General features: G+C 37.4%; 1 protein-coding gene and 1 long non-coding RNA gene across 2 annotated transcripts; both read right to left on the bottom strand.

Annotated features, from left to right (window-relative positions):
• Positions 1-681: 681 nt before the first annotated feature.
• SSX2IP (SSX family member 2 interacting protein) lies at positions 682-13648 on the bottom strand. Its single transcript, XM_066325539.1, is given in 17 exon segments — positions 682-1763; positions 1944-2073; positions 2724-2832; positions 4914-5081; positions 5478-5614; positions 6817-6967; positions 7749-7765; positions 7768-7802; positions 7804-7917; positions 7995-8070; positions 9695-9830; positions 11053-11163; positions 12811-12956; positions 12959-13010; positions 13260-13310; positions 13312-13423; positions 13632-13648. Coding segments are annotated over 17 exon segments (1719 nt in total). The 3' UTR covers positions 682-1606.
• A 507-nt stretch (positions 13649-14155) lies between these two features.
• LOC136365228 (uncharacterized) lies at positions 14156-20782 on the bottom strand. The gene is made up of 3 exons (XR_010744303.1): positions 20659-20782; positions 19447-19635; positions 14156-14274 (listed from the first exon to the last, which is right to left on the bottom strand). It is a non-coding gene; the product is annotated as an uncharacterized lncRNA (long non-coding RNA).
• Positions 20783-21002: the final 220 nt, after the last annotated feature.

A 21002-nucleotide genomic window follows, 5' to 3' on the forward strand; every position in this document is an offset into this window, starting at 1 on the left:
GCCCAACAGCTGGGAAACATGAAACCAACAGGAACTGTACACTGCTACAAAGCTGGAATTAATGACCTGACATTGAACAATCCATTTATTGGGGAAGGACAGGAGAAACAGAAATATGTTGTCTTTCCAACCTGACTTACCCATGCAGTAAAAACCCACCAAGACATTAGAATTGGCATTATCATTATATCCACTTCTGCTCCCTTACAGGTGCTATATGAAAACCACACAAGTATCATCTGCAGTTTACACTGGCTCCTACTTCATGTCAAGCTGGAGCTCAATGCATTGAACTCAACAGAGGAAACTGGAACTTTTTACTTGAGTTTGTTTGAGAACTGCAGTTTCTTCTCCTCCCTGTATTATCCTACTGCCATTTTCCAGGTAATCCAATCACTACACTCCATCCAATTCTGAAGAAAATGGGCAAAGCAGCAATGCATTTTCAGTGAAGGATTCCAAACTTGAGCTAAATTCCCACTTCTGACCCCAAGAAAAGCAGTTGAAGCCCAGATATCTTTCAAAAGGCCAATTATACAAGGATTAGAGCTATACAACTGATCACACATGCAGAGCTATATATGATCACAAATGCACAAAAACCCAACAAGAGAAGATGGATTTGTGCTGGGCAAGGAAAATTACATGCACTCAGTAAGGTGAAGGAGACCTTGAAACATCTTACTTCTAACTTTGCTATTTTTATTACATTATTAATAAAAGAGACTTCCCCAAGGCTACACAAAAAATAAAATTCTGGAGTCAATTAAAACAAAAAAACTAACAAAATACAAAAACAGCACCAGATTTGTAGACATTGCAAACAGCCCTATAACCATGGTAGCTTAAAAGTTTACTGCACACAAATCATAGAACCAGGGTGTTTTAGAATAGAATTACACATTTATTGTTCACATTTGAAATACTTTGGTTCCTGACTGAACCATTGAAAGTCCTAATGGATCTGTAAACTGAGTATCACTATAAAACAATTTAAAATGCCATGTAAAATAATATTTATGTATGCATGTGTTTCATTTCATGGTTTCTCAGCATAACCACTTGTTCTATTTACAAATATATAAAGATTTTGCACTTTAAATCATTGAGATATCAAAGAGGTATTTTCAAATCACACAATAAATATAGAACCTGTTTTGTTAAAAATCTACAGTATACTGTACATTCAAGTCGAGGCAAAAGAGGATTTAATGCCAGTTACACTTGAGACATAAATGAATGTCCAATAATTAAACAATTTCTAAAAGTGCTATCTCTGCCTGTGATGAAAGGTAACATTAGAATCCAGTATTTCATTACAGTCAAAGTTTCAGACCATTGCTTTATTCACAGAATTAGAGCTTCTGTTACTAGAAAAATATCAAAGCTTTTATATATTTTTAAATTTTCTTTCAAGAGTTGCAAGAAAGAGGCAAATAATGGTCTAAAGTAAAAGCCGTGTGCACACACATAGAAACACACCACAATTCAGACCACCACATAATCCTCTAGAAGAATGATCAAACTCACAGCATTCTGTTTCATTTAGAATGATAAGTTTATGAACAAGTCTCTAACAAAAAACCCAGCAGGCAACCCTAGAAGTCTAAGGCAGCTGTTGTTCCATGTGCAAGTTTCTACATAGCAGAGTGCCAACTCCAGAGTCTTCCCATGACTTTGTGCATTCCTCAGTTTCTTCTTTGTCATCACTTTCCACCCACAGATTTGGCATGTTATCTGCAGCAGGTTTCTCTGATGTAACACTAGAAGCAGAAACAAAAGTTACAATGCAATTATAAATAATGCTTTGAATGGAAACAGTATTGTTTTTATGATACAATTTTAATATCCTTTGTAATATACCAACTATAAGCTTCACATTATGCTGTGCTCTACATAGATTTCAGCACCCTAAAAACCATCTACAACACTGTTTCACTAACCTGTTTTGTGTAATATATTGAGATATCTGGCAAGGTTCTGGTGAAACAGCAGGACTCATAGGACTCAACACAAGGTGAGGTTTTCTTTGCCGAGATGCAGGCTTCACTAAACGAGTGTCTGGGTCAGAACCTAAGAGAGACAGACATACATCATCAGTTAAACTGCAGTCCACTGGAAATAAGCAAGTCCTTCAAGTGTTTGTGTCCTCTGCTTAAAAAAACCCCTAAACACAAAGGCCTTAAAACAGAGCTATGTTATAATATGCAAAAACAGTAATTAACACCAACATGTAAACCTGCAAACTTGTCAGAATACAGAAAACAAAATCAAAATAAAGTTAGATGTCTTACTATTTACATGAACCTAACCATCACTCAAGTCAATGAAAGACATGGCCAATTTAGCAGGTCCAAATCAATGCCTTCTCACATTTAGATTTCAAATCCTTCATATGAAGTGGAAAGCGAGAATGATTACATGTTCCACAGTATTTATGAAAGCACCTGAAAGTTACCTGCTGTACTGTCAGGTATTTGATATTCACCAGATTGTTTCACAACTATAAATTCACTACATATGTAATTATCAGGAAAGGAGTTACAATTCCCTTTTTAAAAGGAGATTTTGTACCATCAGTTGCCCTGACATGTGGAGGCATACAGATACTTGGTAAAGTTTTTCTTGAAACCTTTTGGGGTTTTAATTTTTTTGTTCATAGTTGCAACTTCTAGTTCAAAGGAAGAAATTGTGCAAGAACATAATTTGAACCAAATACTTGCTTCTTAAGAAGGCACTTGGAGTTGTCACATTTTCAGACTTGCAATCAGCAGTCATACTTAAGAACTGGTGCTTCAGCCATGCTCCTCTATCTTCTTCAAATGCCTTTCTCTAAGAAAAGAAGTGACAGCTTACAATTATGACCACAGGAAAAAGCCTAGCCCACATAAAACTGGTGCTATTTCTATTTCAGAAAGCCAAAGTTGTAACATGTCCATGTCACTAAGAAGAGCCAGCAGCTTAACACGGCAAATACTGTCTGTGAGCAAGCTTTAGAGCCCAATGAGGATTGGCTGAGGAGGTACTTATAAGCCAAGTCCCACAGTTTGTTCCACAGAGGTCTGAGTAATCCTTTCAACTTTACTGCTCTAAACTCCAGTGGCACCACCGCCTATGTTCCCCATTCCCATCAGAGCAGCACTACCTCTTGGAGCAGCCCTCATCCAAGGCAGCTGCCAGGAACAATTGATTACTGCTTCAACCTTCTAAACAGGGAAAAATTACACTGAAAATAGCACTAATTGCTAAAACTGGGGGGCGGGGGGGGGAAGGGAGAAGGGTTGTTTCACTTTCCAGTCCCTCTGAGTATAGAAAAAGAAAATAATGCCTAACAGACAACCACCAAGAGATCCAACAGCTCTGGAATCAGGCAACAAGCTATTTAACCTCCAAAAACCATCAGTGAAACAGGATGCTCCTATTCTATGTCAGAAGAAAAACAGAGGAAGCTGAACTCCAACGCAAACTTTCACAAACACCTACAGAGCTTACAGCATTGCTTCTCATTTCTTACTTCAGCATTCTGACAAGCTGAAGCTTGAGCAGTTACATTTATGCTGCAACGTAGTCCTAAACACCTCCAGACAAACAATTATTGTTTATTCACTCACAACTTTTAAAGCTGAATTCAATGTGCAACATGAAATTAACCAACTCACTAAAATGCAAATAAAATTAAATTAGACATAGTTAGTATTTGTTACCATGTGAATTAGTGCTAGCCCAGTAGCTATTCTGGGTCAGACAGGTTGGCCAGTCAGCTCCATGTTCAGTCTCTAACAGTGGCCACAAGAGATGCAATTTATGAGCAGGGCCACTTTCTGCAGTGCATTCCCTCAAAGGTTCCCATTCCCAAAAGCCATTTAATTATAGATACTGAAAGCCACTGCCTTGTGCCCCATTTTTATTATTTGTGAGTGTGTTCCCCATAAGCTCAGGCAAGTGCTTTTTGAACTTGATGGTACACATTGCCTTTATAAACTCCTTTGAAAAAAATCAAGTCAACTACCTAACTATAAAAAAAAGTAAGGTACCTTTTTGGCTGTATTTTTGACTTAATGTGAAAATTAAGAGTTCCCTCAAGTCCAAGTCTTGAGGGATTTGGTGAACAAAAGTAGTGCCTTTGTCTGTTCAAACTGAATCCACCGCTTTATAAATTTTAATCACATCCCACTCCAACTTTCTGCTCTGCACATCAAAGCAAGCTGTTCTGTAAGCAATGAAGTCCATTTCTTTTCTCCTTCTGTAACTTTTTTCCCCATCATATCTGTACCACCCTAGTTTCACAATCACATCATCATGACCCTTCCCTGCCAAACTTGTAAGCCCCCTCACATTTTTGGCCCTAACTATGGGCTAGACCAAAGGAAATGTGCTAGAGATCATTCACAGACACATCCAACCTGACTACCAGTATCTGTGCTTACTGGCCAGCTTAACTACAAAACCAGAACAGAAAATGACCCTATTAAGGAAAACCTAGAAATTGCTTGGTGTTTTTGGAAAAGTCATTTGTTTTCACTAAAGTTTAGAAATCAAATACCTTTGAGATTCAACCCTGAGGCCAAGTTTGACTTGCACAGGCCTTACTTTTGTAGGAAACCAAACTTTAGTTTGGTATCTTAGGGATTTTGTTAGTAAATTTTGGAAGCACTTAAGATATTTCAAAAGCTGAAACCAATACTGTTTGGTTCCGGTTGCAGAAACTGTGTTTTCCACTAGACACAAAAACCTTGGCTTTTTGAATTGCCAAGAGAATGATCTTCCAGAACAACCAAAGATATGTTTTATACAGTATGGCAATGATCTTTCTCTACAGACATCAGAAATAGATATTTCTGGATGGCTGCACTTCAGCATGTGCAAAAGACAGACTTGTAATTCATCTTCCATAGAGCTCCCTTTCCTAATACCTCAAGTCCTAATCTAATAGCAGCTTCCGTAAAACTTTTTCGTTCCTTCTCAAAATTCTTTTTTTGTTCTCGAAATAGTCTCCATTCTTCCTGCAGACGCTCTCTTTCTTCCAACAAATAGCAGTCTTGTAGTAACAGAGTGGTGTCATCATCACATGTAAGCTGTTGCTGTAGATATAAAGCAACAAAAGTCAAATGTTAATTTGAGTGTGACTTAAGCGGTACAGTATTTCCACAGGTTCAATTTTATCAGAAAAAATGGTTGAAGTTTAATATGGAAACAATGCAGTAGATATCAAACTGGTGGATAGTGGGGGCAGATTTCAGATAGCAATCAAGAGGCTGTTTAGGCAGCCTCACCTTTGTTTAGCCCCATCAAAATTATTCCTACCAGGAGTAAAAAGTCCTTAAATTATTAACTAAGCCACGAGCACAGTTAGACAACCCACTAAGTTGTTTTACTTTAAAAGCATGATGAAGAAATGGAAAAGGGCTCAGAGGCAACGTTAAATAAAATACACTTGGATTCAATCAAGAAAAATAAGAAAAAATAAAGTCTACTACCTGTAAGAGCTGTTGCTGTGTTTTGATCATTTCTTTACATTGCTGAATCTCTAACTCTAGCTTTTCAGTTTCTAGCTCATGGTCTTCTCTTGAAATGACGTCTTTTTCATTCAAAGCTCCTGAATGTCCACGTGACACTAAGTGGGGGAAAAAAAATCTTTAAAACAAGTTTAAAAACTCTCAATACCTCATATTAGAGACTCTTTGGGAGAGCAAAAGATTTTAGACTACATGTTCCAGCCTGAAAGACAGATACACAGTGTATTCAAAGGCATTTTTATCAGAGACAAGAGATCCAAAATTGGTGCTACACATGTAATTACCATCAAATCCAGTTCAGAAAAAAAGCAAAAACAAAAACAAAAACAATGAAAATATGGCTGTTTCACATTCCCCAAGGTAAACCAACCATCTACACTGCAATGAGTTACACAAAACCCTCACTTGTTTCAGTTTGTTTCAGCAGTCATTTAAAAGAAAACTCAAGACAACTAAGGATTTTTTTTTTCACTGACATGCTGTTAGTCCATTCTTCTGAGCCCATGTTTGAAGGGCTTATGTGTTCATAAAAATATGACAGTAACTATATTTATCACAGATATAAAAAGAAAGCCTTTTCCTTCAAGTCCTGTGAAGGAGAAATTGAGATAACAAACATTGGATGCCTGTTTTCATTCTAGTAAGGGAATGAATTACAGAAGTGGTTGTATTTTGTACAATTGCATTCTGCTTTATTTAACTTAATGCATAGCTATACCACAATTATTGTAATAAGCCAAGTTTTGATCCCCTAAAGCCAGTACTTGAACATTAACAGAATCCTAAAGGGCTATGGTCATCCCTATAAACTAACAAAACATGGAAGACGACTCCAAAAAAAGAGCAAATAATTGTAACATTTTTCCTGATGCTTATTTTTCAGTTAGTTACACAGAATAAAGTATTACAAGCATTCTTGAAATCCTTTCTAGGGTGCAAACATACTCTCAAAGGCCATCTGCTCTTTTATTTGCAATTGCATGCATGACCTTCTCAATCTTACTCTTGACAGCAAACATCCCTGTGGTAGTGGCTGCATTTACTTGCATGGGAAAATAATACTAGGAAAGAATTTTATATATTTTTAGCTGTTCTTAATGCTGTTAACAGCTGGAAATGAGGAGAGTCCAGTACCATACCATCAGTCAGTTTGTTTTAGAATGCCACCAGAAGTCTCAAAGGATATGGCACAAAAAAGCTCTTGAGAGGGAATTACATATTTTTGCATCCAATTATTTCAAAGTGCCACATCTACATTACTTTTTCTAAAATGTATTTTATATGTACCCATAACACCAACCTTGGTTATCCAGCTTTTCAACGTGATTTTTCAACATTCGCCACTGTTTTCTAATGCTGTTGGTAAGCTGTTCTCGCACAGTTTCACAAGATAATTCCCACATATTCTCTTTATTTAATTCTCCAATATCTTCCTCCTGGTCTGACAGCACCTGTAAGAGCAGAAATAAGACACTGCAAACCATTCACCCCTCCAAATATGTGCATTTGTTTATATAAATATGTGCACTGGTTCAATTTAGTGAAGAGAAGGAAAACCTTTACATAAAGGAAAGATTTTTCCATCTAGGGAAATTTGACTCTCAGGGAGTTCTGTTCCCTGACAACACAATGCTGAGGAGGCAAGTGACCAGGCAGTCCCCAGAACCCCACCACAGAGACTGTGGGTCAGATACCAAGACTCAGTCACTCTCACATCTTCAACCCAGACAGGTTCAGACTGCTGAGTTCTGCTGTCAGACTTAAGCAGCAGCTGCCCCATTATGGGGGCAAGTCATCCAGTCAAGTTCAGAGGAGATCTCACACCTTATAAAGAAGGTGACAGAGAATCTAATGCTTTTCAACATAGCCACGGCAGTAAACTGTTCAATAAAAATATCCTATAAAGAAATACTTAAAATCTGGAAAAAAATCAAAAACCCTCAGGCACTGCAATATAGAATTATATACCAGTACATACCATAATTAAATTAATTAAAAAATATTCAAATAATATTTTCAAGTTTTTCATTGACTTACTGGAAAGAATAAAGTGTGTATTGTTCATAGAGAGCAGAATATTTAAACATAGATGGATTTCATGCAAAACACATGATGTGCAATCCACTGAAAGTCTCAGTTATTAAAAAAAAAAGTAAACTTCTTCTACCTAAATTACTCCAGCACTACACCACAAACTACAATGTAGATTACTTTTAACTGAAGAATGCTTACCAGCCCATCTTCAGACCTTCTTTAGGTTTTTGTTTCTGTGGTGGAAGAAGTGAATAATATCTTCTTCATTTGCTGAAGAACTTTCTTTAGTTCAGCATTTTCCAGTAAAAGCTGTTTTTGGCGTTGTTCATAATCACTTAACAGAATTTTGTACATTTCTTCTTCATTTCTGGAAGAAATAATCTTATAGTAACAACATAACAGCCCTAATACATGCTTCAATTAATGTTGTTCTAAGACAACTACCTGGCTTCTGTCTTATCAGTCCTCCATGCACCTCTCTTTCCCATCAGCTCTACCAACATAATTAGAACTTCCATAGCTACAAATGAAAAGGATATTTCAAAGTGTGAAACAATATACAAATAGATAAAGATTTAGATGACATTGCATTTATATGTAGTTATTATAAAAACACCACATTACTCAAATATCCCCCACAATCTTGAAAAATGAAACCACATAGCCCTGCTTAAAGCAAAAAATAACAGTCAAAGAAAAAAAAAGTTTTTGAGTTGGGAAACTCAGATGGATGTATTCTTATCCTGTCTTATCTTTTTTATGCATGTCTTAATGATACCTTCATTCCTATTTCAACCTTTGTATCAGTGTATCCACTGTATGCTCATTCTGGCAATAATGCCGGTTTTATCTCATATTTAGAGTAAGGAACATACTAATGTTTCATAAGGCATTCCTCAAAACAAAGAAACTTCTCTGTCCACATTTGTATAAAAAAAAAAAAAAAAAACAACCCCGACAACACCAAAACCAAAAACTCAAACCCAACATAGGACTATGTATTAATGGTCCAAGCTAGTTAGCTATCAAGCAAACAGTGACTAGTTTCAAAACCCTGCTATTTTCATTTCACTGATACTTGAACTAGTACTATCCACCTGAAGTCAAGGATGTTTACGTTTTGCTGATCTCAGAGTGCAGTTTCTAGAGCTTACTGAACTGATATCTAAAGATTTTCTGCAGCTAAAATAAGCGTTTCTCCTACTGCATCCTAACCTGCTTTGGCTTAACCACAAGGACTTTCAGAAAACTATGTCAGCAGAGAACCATCTTGGCAACAACATGAACAGTCTTCCTCTGGTTTAGTGAACTAAATGAGCTTACTGAAACATGCAATACAGCTGGCAAACAGCTGAGTTTGGGGGTGGCAGGTGGACAAGAGCAGCACTTCCACTGGAGATATATAAATATTTTATGGCCAGATATATGAACCAAAAGGTATATTTTGTTATCTAACAACTATACCCATTTTCAGCTATTTTCACAGAAAACTACATTTATGGTAAATAGCACTGATGAATGTATTGACCACAATTTTTGGGCAGTACAACATAAAAGTACCCACGGTGAAGGAGATCTGGTTTGTCCTCATTTCACATAGTACAGGATGGTACACCTGCCGTGTGCTACTTCCTCTCAAACCTCTCAGTACTTGTGCTAACCACAAGCAGAGTGGAGTATCTCCAGAGTAAAAAGCTCATGCAATGTGCCTCCCTGATGGCAACTGCTTGGAACAATACAGTGTTTATGACATGAACCAAAATCTTGTGATAGCAACAGCAGCAAGAAAATAGAGGAGATATGGCTCCAGCATAGGCACTGATTCCTATGACATCCTAGAGATAAATTTTCCTTTGTAAGGAAAAAAAACCAACCAAAAACCCACAAAAAAAGTAACCCCACCTCACTTGGTAAAGATCAGCATTTGGTTTATGCTTGGTGAGTGATCTTATGGAGCAAATGTAGAAAGGTCTCACATAGTCAGCTAACATGAAACATTGCAGTTTTTTTCTAACATTCTAATATCCAAATAAAATCTGCAAGAGGGCCACATTGCCTTTAATGATAAAAATGCTTAAAATTGGCTCTGGTTAACATACAGAATATGCTAATTTTGCTGAAGTAAAGTTCAAAGAGCTACTTACCTAACTTTTTGTCTTTTTTATTCATGACTAACTGATGTAAGCGTTCCTTTAATTTGTTATATTCTCTCTCTTTCCTCTTCATATCGTGATTGTATTGTGTAGCTCTACTTGAAATTATGTTCTGCAACTTCTGAACCTAAAAGCAATGCCACAAGAGGCCGTTTCTTCCACTACAGTACAAACATTAATTTCTTCAGAAAACCAAAATGCATGAAGCAAAACAAAGCTTCTATTAAACTGTACTTCTAGTAAAAGGAAGTGACAAAAGGAATCACAAGACATCTCCCACCCCATGGATTCTGATCTCAGACTTATCTCAAAAGAGGTAGTTTCTTTTCAGCAGAAACCCACATCATAAGATTATACTACTATAATTCCTCTGAAGTACAACTAAGTTCATGTTCTGATAAGTCACATAACCTTTAAGCAGGGAAAGATATATCTTTCAATAATTCATGTTCAGGATCTAGGTTTACTCCAATTCTAAGCATGCTTGTTAGGCTTACACTAAAAAATTAAACTCCTCATCCTTGGAGCAGCAGGACATTGAAACAAACTATTCCATTTGGTCTAAAAGAACATTAAAACATCATAAAGCAAATTTTTGACATATACTATCAATTCCTAGGGTTGTATTGTTTGGGGTTTTTTTCAATTTTCTGATTTAACCTTACAAACATACAGCACATTCAATAACTTAAGCTGGAACTTTAGAAGTCCACTAAGTTAGTACTGTGATTCCCCACTGTATGAATATGTTTATGAACACAGAACATCCACAGAAATTTAGAGGAGCCACAATCACAAAAACATAGGAGCCATGTGAAGTACAATGCTAGGAAAGGAGCATACAGGAAACAAATCCCAAACTAAGAAGTGTCATGGATGTCAGAGTGTTTTCTGATCTTGATTGTTTCAAGATATTTAAGTTTAATGAGACTGTGGTCTTGAGCTGGGTTTTCCCCCCCATTTCCCTTCTTACTGGTCTTTTGCTCTCCTCAACAATGTAATAAGAAAATCCCAAAAGCCTCTATACACAAATGTTCGACGAAGTGACTGAACCCTGTTGCCCCTCCTACTTTTTGATGTATCAGAACATTCCAAGATAAAGCTGTACACAAAATCTCAGAAAACTGCACACCTGCATTTTTGCAGTACTCTCAATTAAATATTGTTATAACTTGGACCTATCCCTTATAGAACCTATTTATCCATATGCAACATGCCAGTCACCTTGAAAGACAACATTTACCAACAAAAAACTACATTCAAAATGAGCAATTACAAGACTCCGTGCAAAAAATAAAAAATCTTCAATATCTATATAATGATTTGTGTTAATGTACAAAACAACTCACTTCATCCTTTTCATTTTTAAGTAACTGGTGCAAATTTCTGTTCTTGCTTTGCAGTTGTCTGTCTCTTTCCTGAAGCCCAACTATTTCCCTTTTAGATAATTCCAACTGTTCCTAGAAAAAGTTTTGATTAAGTTCAGTATCAATAAGAATTAAAAGCATACGATTTAAAAAAAACCCGACCAAGCAAAACAAACAAGTCCTATTAACCAAACTGCCAAACCACCCCACTTGAGATATGGGTTGGTATTTACCAGATATTATCTTTTACAGTTAGGACCTTTTCATTAAGTCAGGATTCACAAGTATGTCTGTACTGTGAGAATGAGGCGGATACTAAGCAACGTGTAAGAATTTGGAACTACAGTTTTACTGGAGTATTTCTGTGGAATAATCAAGGGTAAAGTTAACACAGATATACAGACTGTGACCAAAACAATGCAAATGGAACATTTCACATATTCAGAGAAGGCTAGACAGATGATCTCATATAATCTCAAACAGACAATGCAAAACTAGCATTTTGTCAACAAATAAGACCCAGACCTGAAACTGGTAGCTTAAATGACAGCTAAATACTACATACAAGCTTTTCCTTCATATGCACAGTGTGGTACAAATGTATAGATATATTTAAGCAACAAGATCTTCTAAACAAACCACAGTGAAATACAGGTAACACAACAGTGGAAGTCAAGAGGATTGCTGTATGGTATCTGAAAGAATCTACATGAGAAACCTCACAAGCTGACAGCCAAATTAAATGCCATGGGATTCATGTTAGTATTAAGAAGACTTCCCTCTCTCCCCCTTAAAGCTATTCATCTAGAGAAAGCAACTGAAGTGTTCTAGAATTTAACATTTTATAATGTTTGTATAAAATCAGTGCAGTTATAGATTACTTTTAATGTCATCAAAATCCGTCTTCATGGATGACCAATCTCAGCAAAAGAGCTACTATGATTTTGAAAATCTACAGCAGTATTTTTCAAGGAGATAGTGCCAACCAGCCCCAGTGAAAAGCAAACCTAAAAAAGCACTGAAAAATGCACTGAATTATTTTCTCTTTTTTTTTCTATTTTATTTTCTTGACAGAATTAAGAGAAAGTAAAGTCTTTTCTAATATGACTGCACATACAAGTGCACCCAGGAACTTCCAATATATCAGCTACTCCACAGGGACTGGCCTTGAGCATGTGTTGCTCCTGTGATAAAATGAAGCTTAGTAACATGTGGTTTGACAACAGTTTCTCATCAATTCTTACAAAGAGACTTTGTAGTTGGATGTTCAAAGAATCCAACAACAAAAAAAACACAGGGAAAAAGGTAATGATATGGAAAAAGACTAATAAAAACCCTGCACTAGAAGAGTTATCTGTGCTTTTACTTGTTACAATTACATTGGGAATTTATCTTTCAGAGCTGGGCATACCCTTTTAAGCAATACTAAATAACAGGAACTGAAGTGTTTAATATTTTCACCCAACATGTACATTAACACTCCTATTTCATTCCCAATTCAAACAGTCTTCCCCCTTCCTTGATTAAGGAGGCTAAAATTCTAAAGTTATTAGAAGTCCTCTTATCCTCTTATTAACTCATATTTCATTAACTTTAAGGCATTTTCATGTGGGAAAAGACTTCCAAAAATCTCAAAATACAACTGCAAATTAATACAGGGTAGGGGAAAAAAAAAAAGGGGACTAGCTCTTAAGAACATAGAGAGCTGCATAATTCTAGTGGAATAATCTTGTTTTCTACCTTTAACTTAGCATAGCAGTTCTGTAAGTGATCCATATCACTTCCCAGTTTCAGATGCTGCATTTCTACTTCTTCCTGAGCTCGAAGGTTCTTGTGCTGCAGTGCAAGCAATTCATTCATACAATTTATGATAGCTATTAAATTTATTCTTTTCCTTTGGACTCTGCATAAATAGAAGGAAAGCCCAGTGTTGTTAATTCCTGGAAAAAGAACAGGGAAAAGGGAGGAAAATGAGATCAATAATTAGATCAATCTCCCACCATTCTCCAAAGACAAACCAGTATCAAGTGAAATTCTGTATGAAGGGGGAAAACCTGAATCTTACTTCCACCAACTTCAGCTTCTAGGCACCAGGGAAGAAGCCTTCTTAATCCAATCAATCTATCTTTTTTACCACAATGGATTGTGTGCAGGTGACAATCTCCAATAAACAAAAGGATCTGGCTTACCCTATCAATATAGGATATACTCTGTTCAATATTATCTTCTGTGCAGAAGGCAACTGAAAAAGCTGTGCATGTTTTTGGATGAAGGCAGTGACAAGCGTAGCACTTGTGAGTTCATGCTTGTAGGAGATCTCTTTCTTTCTGAGGTATATGGAAGTATATTTTTGCTATCTAAAAGTTAAATGTTAAAAAGAAATCAGCAATTATTTTAACACATCACATAAAATCAAATCCTTATGTCCTCAAGTTATTATTTACAGAAATCTAGATTCTAGACATCAGAATTTGATCTAGAGTGACATTAAATAATTCACAATATATAGAAAAGAAATTCCACTAAAGATTTAGATTCAATAACAGTTTAATGTGTTGTACCTTTCAATTTTATTCATCCACCAAGAAAAAAAACTGAGCACATTTCCTTTTTATTGGCTTAATACAACACAGGTGCAAAATATTGCATCAGTGAAGCTCTTATTAAAAAATATGGTCTTGTTATACTTAAGTGTATGCTGTAATTACTCTTCCACTGGGCAGAAACAGGCAAGAAATATTACTCCTTTAACAAATTTGTAGCCAATTATGAAGCAGGAGAATATAGAAAAAGTAAAGAAATCTTTGAAAATACAAGATACATTGATAGACGGGACTATAAAAAATAATTGTGACTGCAATTCTTAACCTTTCCACACATGTGCAAGTACAGTATTTTACATTAGCATTTCTGTAACAACTCAATCCAAGACAAAGCACTGTTTGGTCTTATTCACCATGCTGTTGGATCTACTCAAATATGTCATGCACAAAACTCCAGTCTCTCTAGCTGCTATAATATCACTCGTTTAAATCAGGAAATCAACTAAATTGAAAACATTCCAGTTTACCTGATGACAAGCACCGGCACAGTAATAGTCTTCCAATCTCCCATAGCAACAGAGACAGGCTGGTACCTGAGCAAACTGGTTTAGCAGCAAAGTATTTAGTACAATTGCTGGCACGTGTGTTACGTAGGCATCTCCTAAAATAGCAAGAGCAGTTAGATTAACAAAAGCAGCTAATACAGCTAGAAGGTTAAAGAAGGCACAGGAGAGTGACTACTTGAACTTGAACCACATGAAACTTACTACTTCTTGACACTAAATTGGAACACATAAGCACAGCAAATAGTATACTGTACAAACTGATGAATCTATCTATATTTAGTCTTCACTGTCTTGGAAACCATTAACCAAAACGCCACGCACGCACGGAATAAAAGCTCATATTGTAGATAACTAGCTTTTTCTGTTGATGTACATCAGAGGAAAACAGAGCAAGCCAAATATTTTTTCCTGTCATATATAGCCAGGAGGCAATTTTTATTTACTGTAAACCTTACATGAAGTTCTAACATATGTCTGTCTAAACGGGATTGTTACTTAAAGAGATGTATTACAAAGCCTCTAGAGAGTTTATATGGCAGAGGGCAAAGGAACATCTGATAATATTTTACCATTTAAATTAACTTACATTTAGTAATATTGTCTTTCTTTAGCAAGTTGCTTGCTTCACTGCAGAAACTCCAAAATTGTTGAAGGAAACAAACAGGAGAAGCATAACCCTTGTTGGCACAGCCACCTCAGTACAGCACTGTCCCTCTGGAAACCAAAGGGAAGCCACCCACCCGAAGAAAGAACAAGTGATCGGCCCCTCACCCCACAGTAAGAAAGTACATAATAGCATTAGTTCTCTCTCACTGCTGGAAACTTTAAATCCAGCTTGGATGCTAAAGATTTGGACAGCACAAACCCATCAGCTGTTAAAGAAATAATGATACTTCAGGGAAACAAACTTTCCACCTGAAAGAAAAAGAAGGCCCTTTGTTTCAATCAACACTTTGGAACAAAGGCTAAGTCTGTTTAGATGGATTCTGTAGATTTTGGAGCACAAGGGATGTTCCTCCCTAACCCCTTGCTAATGTTCCAATAAACACACTTTGGCTAAGCAGCTTCTAAATTTCTGACACCAAAACCTTGTATTTTTATCACTGTGGGAAAAAAAAAAAATCATTTGCGCAGGGAAAGAAGGGAACGGGGGGAGTGTTTTGTTATCCCTAAGGTCTCTTAAGAACGGAGGCAGTAAAATGCCTTACCAAATGTCAAAGCACAAAATAGTGTTCAAAGAAACAACCAAGTTTCTAAGATATCATACTAGGGTACAGTCATGCTACAGAATGCTCAGCACAAAAACAAAAACTCTAAATAATTATCCAGCTGGACAAACATTTCTCCAGGTTCATAAGTGTACACGAGAAAAAAAGGAATCAGTATTCCTCATCTGTGTTGTAATTTAGTAGCTCCTGAAAACTTTCAGATTACAAAGTAACATAACGGCAAACAAGAAAACACAGTCCAATACAATGATCTAGTTGCTCTTCTGTTAAAGAAATGTTTTGTTCTGCTTTCTCTCTACACCTGATTTATGTATCTTTTTCTTTCTTTCTCCCCATGAAACAAGATACTAACAAATAAATTAGACGGTGCTTTTAAATGGAATTCAAGTCAGCATTAAGAGGACACACTTCTTACACACTACGTTTCATTTTTGATGGATTCACAATAGGTAAATGCAAAACAAAACACAAGAGAAAAGGCAGCAAAATAAGGTACAAGTGTGTTTCGTTACTGACATCTCAGCCCTGCAATCTAATAATATTCTTCAAAAGATTGTTAAGAACCTCAGTAAACAAATTCCATCAAGCACTGTTGGAAGGTCCACAAAAACACTTACCTCATTTTAGATATGCTGCTACTTCCAAACAGAGTGGTGTTTATTCTTTAAGAGACTGCACCCACACTCACTGAATGTACACTGTTATCAATCCCCAGGTCTCTCTGCACTGACAATACTATTCTGACACAGCATCTGTCACCCTAAACAAGGTCTGACTGGAAGCAGGACTAACCCAGGTGTAGGAATGCAGCCATTCTCTAAATTTTCACCCTCTAAAAGTCACACACACATTCATTCAGAGCAGATGCTTTAGCAAGACCACCCTGTACACAGGGATTTGTTAGAGTTACTTCCCTGCCAAGTTCAATGACTTGCCCAAAAACCTGTAACCACCCACTGATTTCTAGAGGTAACCGCCCCAATTGGCACTTCCTCTCCCAAGCAAGAAATTCCTGGAAGCCAAGACATGGATGGATTGGGCAAAAATGAAACTCTGGGACCCAACTTCAAAACTATGAATACAAGAGCAGAGCCATCTCACTGAAAAAGAAATCTTGTATCAAACAAAAAGACTCCAACATACATCCCACTAAAATCACAGAGAGCTTGATGAATACCAAGGAGTAGTAACTAAATGAAGGCATTTAAGTGCTAGTTGGAACAACTGAAGTACAAAAACCCCAAGAACTTAAAAAAGCACTGTCATGGTAATAACACACCAGAACTTCTTTGAAAGTCTTGAGAATTTTTTGACAAAAAACCAGAAAAATTTCCAGGAACTTCTAGATAATTCATTAATAATGTTTTTTTTTTTTAAAGAACATGATTAAAGTTCAAAATTAGTGTATTTCATAAGCCCAAGGAGCTGAAAGAAGCTGTTCATAAAATTACTGATTTGTGTTTTGGGAACGGGAGAGGAACTGACAATAAATGTGCCAAGATTTAAGACAGAAATCTGATTCAGTAAGCCTGAGTTCAGGCCATATAAAAACCTAAAAATCATAACTTTATAATTCTACTTCTTGCTGCTTAACACAAAAGAAACTTAAAATTTCTAGATATCATGTTTAAACTTGGAAAGGAGCAGTTGCAACTGGGTTAGTAAAACACATTCAAACAATCAGCAGAGAATTGTCACAGTGCTGTGATCACATTGCACCATCTGGTCATCCCTAACCCAGACAGGTGTGCCACAAGTGGAAATGCAGTATCTGCAAACCCAGAAAATTTACACCCCACACCAAGGTAGGGAGGATATGGAAAGGTACCCTGGACAGGTGCAGTGTCTGGGAAGACAGTTTGAAGACTCAGCATCAACCAGAAATTGTCTAAGACTCCTTCCCTGTATATTTCAAACACTGCAACTTGTGACATGCATGTGTTTCAACTTGTAAATTGTGGGGGTTCTTAGCATTTACTTGAAGACCAGTGTGATTCTTTTCTACTAAAATAATACCCAAAGAGCTATAGAGCTGTTTAAAGCTTTTGCATTTGTCTAGTAATCCACAGAGGTGACACAGATGGCCTTTATCCGGATAGACAAAAAGACACAAAAGTCTAGGTAAATTCAGGGTACACTCTAGACATGACATTGTAGGTTTACAAATACATCCCTGAATATCATGATATATACTTGCTTTAATTCAGGTAATTGCCATGGAAGTCCCTGTATTTTCTCCCTAAGTTTTGACACTTTTGTCTCGCTACAAAATTCCTAATAACAGTTTATCAATAGCACTAATATAGTTATATCCAGTGATAATGGTACAGTAAAAAGAATGTCTTCCTCTAAAAATCTATTACCTTTTAGTGACCTTTGTTTAATATTGTCATTTTAATGATGGCTCTTGCAATTAAATTGAGCCCAGATTTTTCTTCCCACACTTACAAATTTGTGGCAATTTAATCATTAATCTATTAGCTTCAAAATGAGGGTGAAGAAAGCCCTCAACTTATCTATATTCCATGGAAACCTTAAGTAGTAACAGATTTTTAGCTGAATTTCTCAGTATTGTCAAAAGTAACATGAAAAATCAAGTGAAACCACCCAGCCTGTGGGTATGAAGTCTCTGTTCACTCTGGATACACCATACAAAAATCCCAACTACATTTCTCCCCTCCATTTTACTTAAAAAAAAAAAACAAATTATACCAAGGGTATTAAGAAAATAAATACTCAATCTTCTCAACATATAATTAAACAAGAATATAATTTACATCTGATAAAATTCAGTGTTCAATGGCTGTTTTGTCATGGTCTTTGCCTCAAACACTCAGGTTACATAGAATATAATCAGATACGTTAACTCAAGATTCAACTCTACATGCTGTGTACACAGATGACTGAAATGCTGTTAATTCAATCACTGAAAAAATTGAAACACATGGAAACATTTTATGTGGCTCCCAAATTGCTACCCCATTTTGAACTAACACAATGGATCTCACATTAGCATTTTCCTATCACTACACAATAACTCTATTGTTAATCTTCAAAACTCCATTTCCCTTCAGACTCACAAACCACTCACTATACATAATCAGAGCAGAACATTCTGTCACCAAATCTCCCTATGTCACAGACAAGAAGAGAACCTCAGAAATCACCTTCAGCATGTCCTCCTCTTCTTCCTGAGGTCAGCTTTAGCCAAACCTTACAGCTGTCTATCTCTGCAAGCAGAGAACTTTTTAAAAGAAAAGCAAACTGCTATCCTATTAGTTCCTGAAGTTGGTGAGATATTTACTGGGCAGAGCCAGAACTAGCATTGCAGATACCAGAAATTAGGAAACTTACATGTTTCAGTAGCATATAACCTGAAAGTAAACCAGGCATGGAATGCAAAAAGATAAGTACATAGTTTCTCTAGAGACTACCAGTGAATTCAAGGAATAGTTCTCCTGTAGATTCTAGGTTTCTGTTAATCAAAACATGTCACAGAAAACACCTGACAACTCCAAACAAATGGGACTGGTGAAATATCAGCATACCTTCTGTGGAAGGAAGGAACTCTAAAAAGTCTGCTACAATGCTCTGTAGGAATGAATCATCCAACACACCAGGGCAAGATCGCATAAATGGATTTCCAAAAAGCCTTTCACAATGTTCCCTCCAAAAGCCCTTAAATTAAGATGTTAAGGAATTAATTAATGACAGATTATAAATGAGAAAGGGCAAAGTTTAGGAAGAAGTTATAGAAGGGTGAGCAGAGTGTATGAAAGTCACAAAGAGACAAAAATTAGAGTCCCAAAGGGGTCTGTGCAGGCATCTCTGTTGTTCAGTAAATTTTAAAAAGGTAATGAACATGTGATGTACTCATGTGCTACAGAGTTATTCACAAAAATAAACACAGTTTGAATGATGAAATGCAAAAGGCTGTCCTCATACTGAACAAATTGACAATAAAAGTCAGCAGCTGAAATTCCTTGTTCCTAAACACAAACTAACACAATGAAAAAGATAACTCTGCTATGCACTTACACCAACAGACTCTAGCTAGGCATATCATGCAAGAAGAGATCCCGAGTCCCTATGATTAGTCCTGTGGAAATAACAGCTCCCAGGCAGTTAACAGAACCCTGGAGCAGAGGACAGAAGAGACCACCATAATGTCTCCTGATGAGTACTCAGCTTCTCCACCTTAAATATCTCACAGAGACATGACCTCCCCTGTAAAAAAGACAGCTATACTAATTATGGTGTAAGAAAGTCAAGTAATGCTTCCATACAAGAAAGTAAATAAGCTGTGACTTTTCAACTAGAAGAAGAAACAGCTGGAGAAACAGGACCAATATATAGAACACAAATATTCTTTGCTTCTTTTAACATGGCAGTTATAAAGAATGCAATGAAACATTCAGTGCAAAAGCAGGAAATAAGGCATTTTTTCCACATAAGACACAAACTGTGGACTTGCATCACCATGAGGTACTGTGAATATTCAACATATAAACTGCCTCCAATTAAAAAAAAAATATCCATCAGCATCTATTACAAGACAGATACAGCCTCTGCTCAGAAAGCCTTCAATTCCAGACTGCAGCATCTTGGGAGGATACACTGATAAAAGCATCACTGTACAACCAAACTATACTTAACATCTTTTTCCTTAGCATCTGCTGCCAGCTTCAGAACCAAGATACATAGCCCCATGATCCTGGTGTTACCCTCTCCTTTGATCTTTCTGGTCCAAATTAAAACTGGAATTAGTATCACAGCTTTCTGCCCCATCCCACCCCCCCAAAACAACATCTTCCCTCATAAACATCTATAATCTGAAATCCCCGTTCATCATACCAAATAATTTCTCTAGGTCTCCTTTCTAAGCTCATTGTTAAAATGTACCCAATGCGTTCGCATTTTACTTTGAATACCTCTTATTTCAAGTCATTGCCCTGAAATTCCTATCATACCTTGGCAGCCTATGGAGCCTGCTTAACTATTTCACTCAGCACTGCAAGCAGCAGAGCATTCTGCGTAATCTGGGGATACGGGAACAGCACAAACTAGTCTCGCATTACGATTTGATCTTCAAATTTAAAGTAGCTTTGCTGCAAATCAATAACATTTTAAACAGCGTTTAAAAAATGCCCAAGTCGCTTACGAAACCCGTACTCTTACATCACGTGAGCCGCCAGCTCAACCCAGCAGCCACAAATTCCCTGACTCAGTAGAAAGCTTTACGGCTCTCACCTCCGAGCATCTGCCGCTTGTAGCTTCACAGAGATAGCGAACGCCGGGCCTTACAGCGCCGGGGGAGCGCGGGCAGAGCCCAGCCCCGCCGCGGCTCTCCCTCGTCCCCGCGGATCAGCCGGAGCCTGCGAGAACGGAGCACATGTCAGCACCCACAACTCGCCCGGGCCAGCGCCTGCTGCGCCCCCGCACGGGGCCCTCCCCCGGCCCGGGGCCAGCCCGGACCACGGGAGCGGCCGCCCCCGGGCTCCACAGGAGCGCCCGGGGCAGAGCGCCCGGGACAGCAGCGCCGCTACCTCCGCCCCCGGCCGCCGCCTCCCCCGCGCCCCGCCGGCGGCCGCCGT

The sequence above is a fragment of the Sylvia atricapilla genome, chromosome 9 (assembly GCF_009819655.1).
Source record: "Sylvia atricapilla isolate bSylAtr1 chromosome 9, bSylAtr1.pri, whole genome shotgun sequence".
Taxonomy (NCBI): Eukaryota; Metazoa; Chordata; class Aves; order Passeriformes; family Sylviidae; genus Sylvia; species Sylvia atricapilla.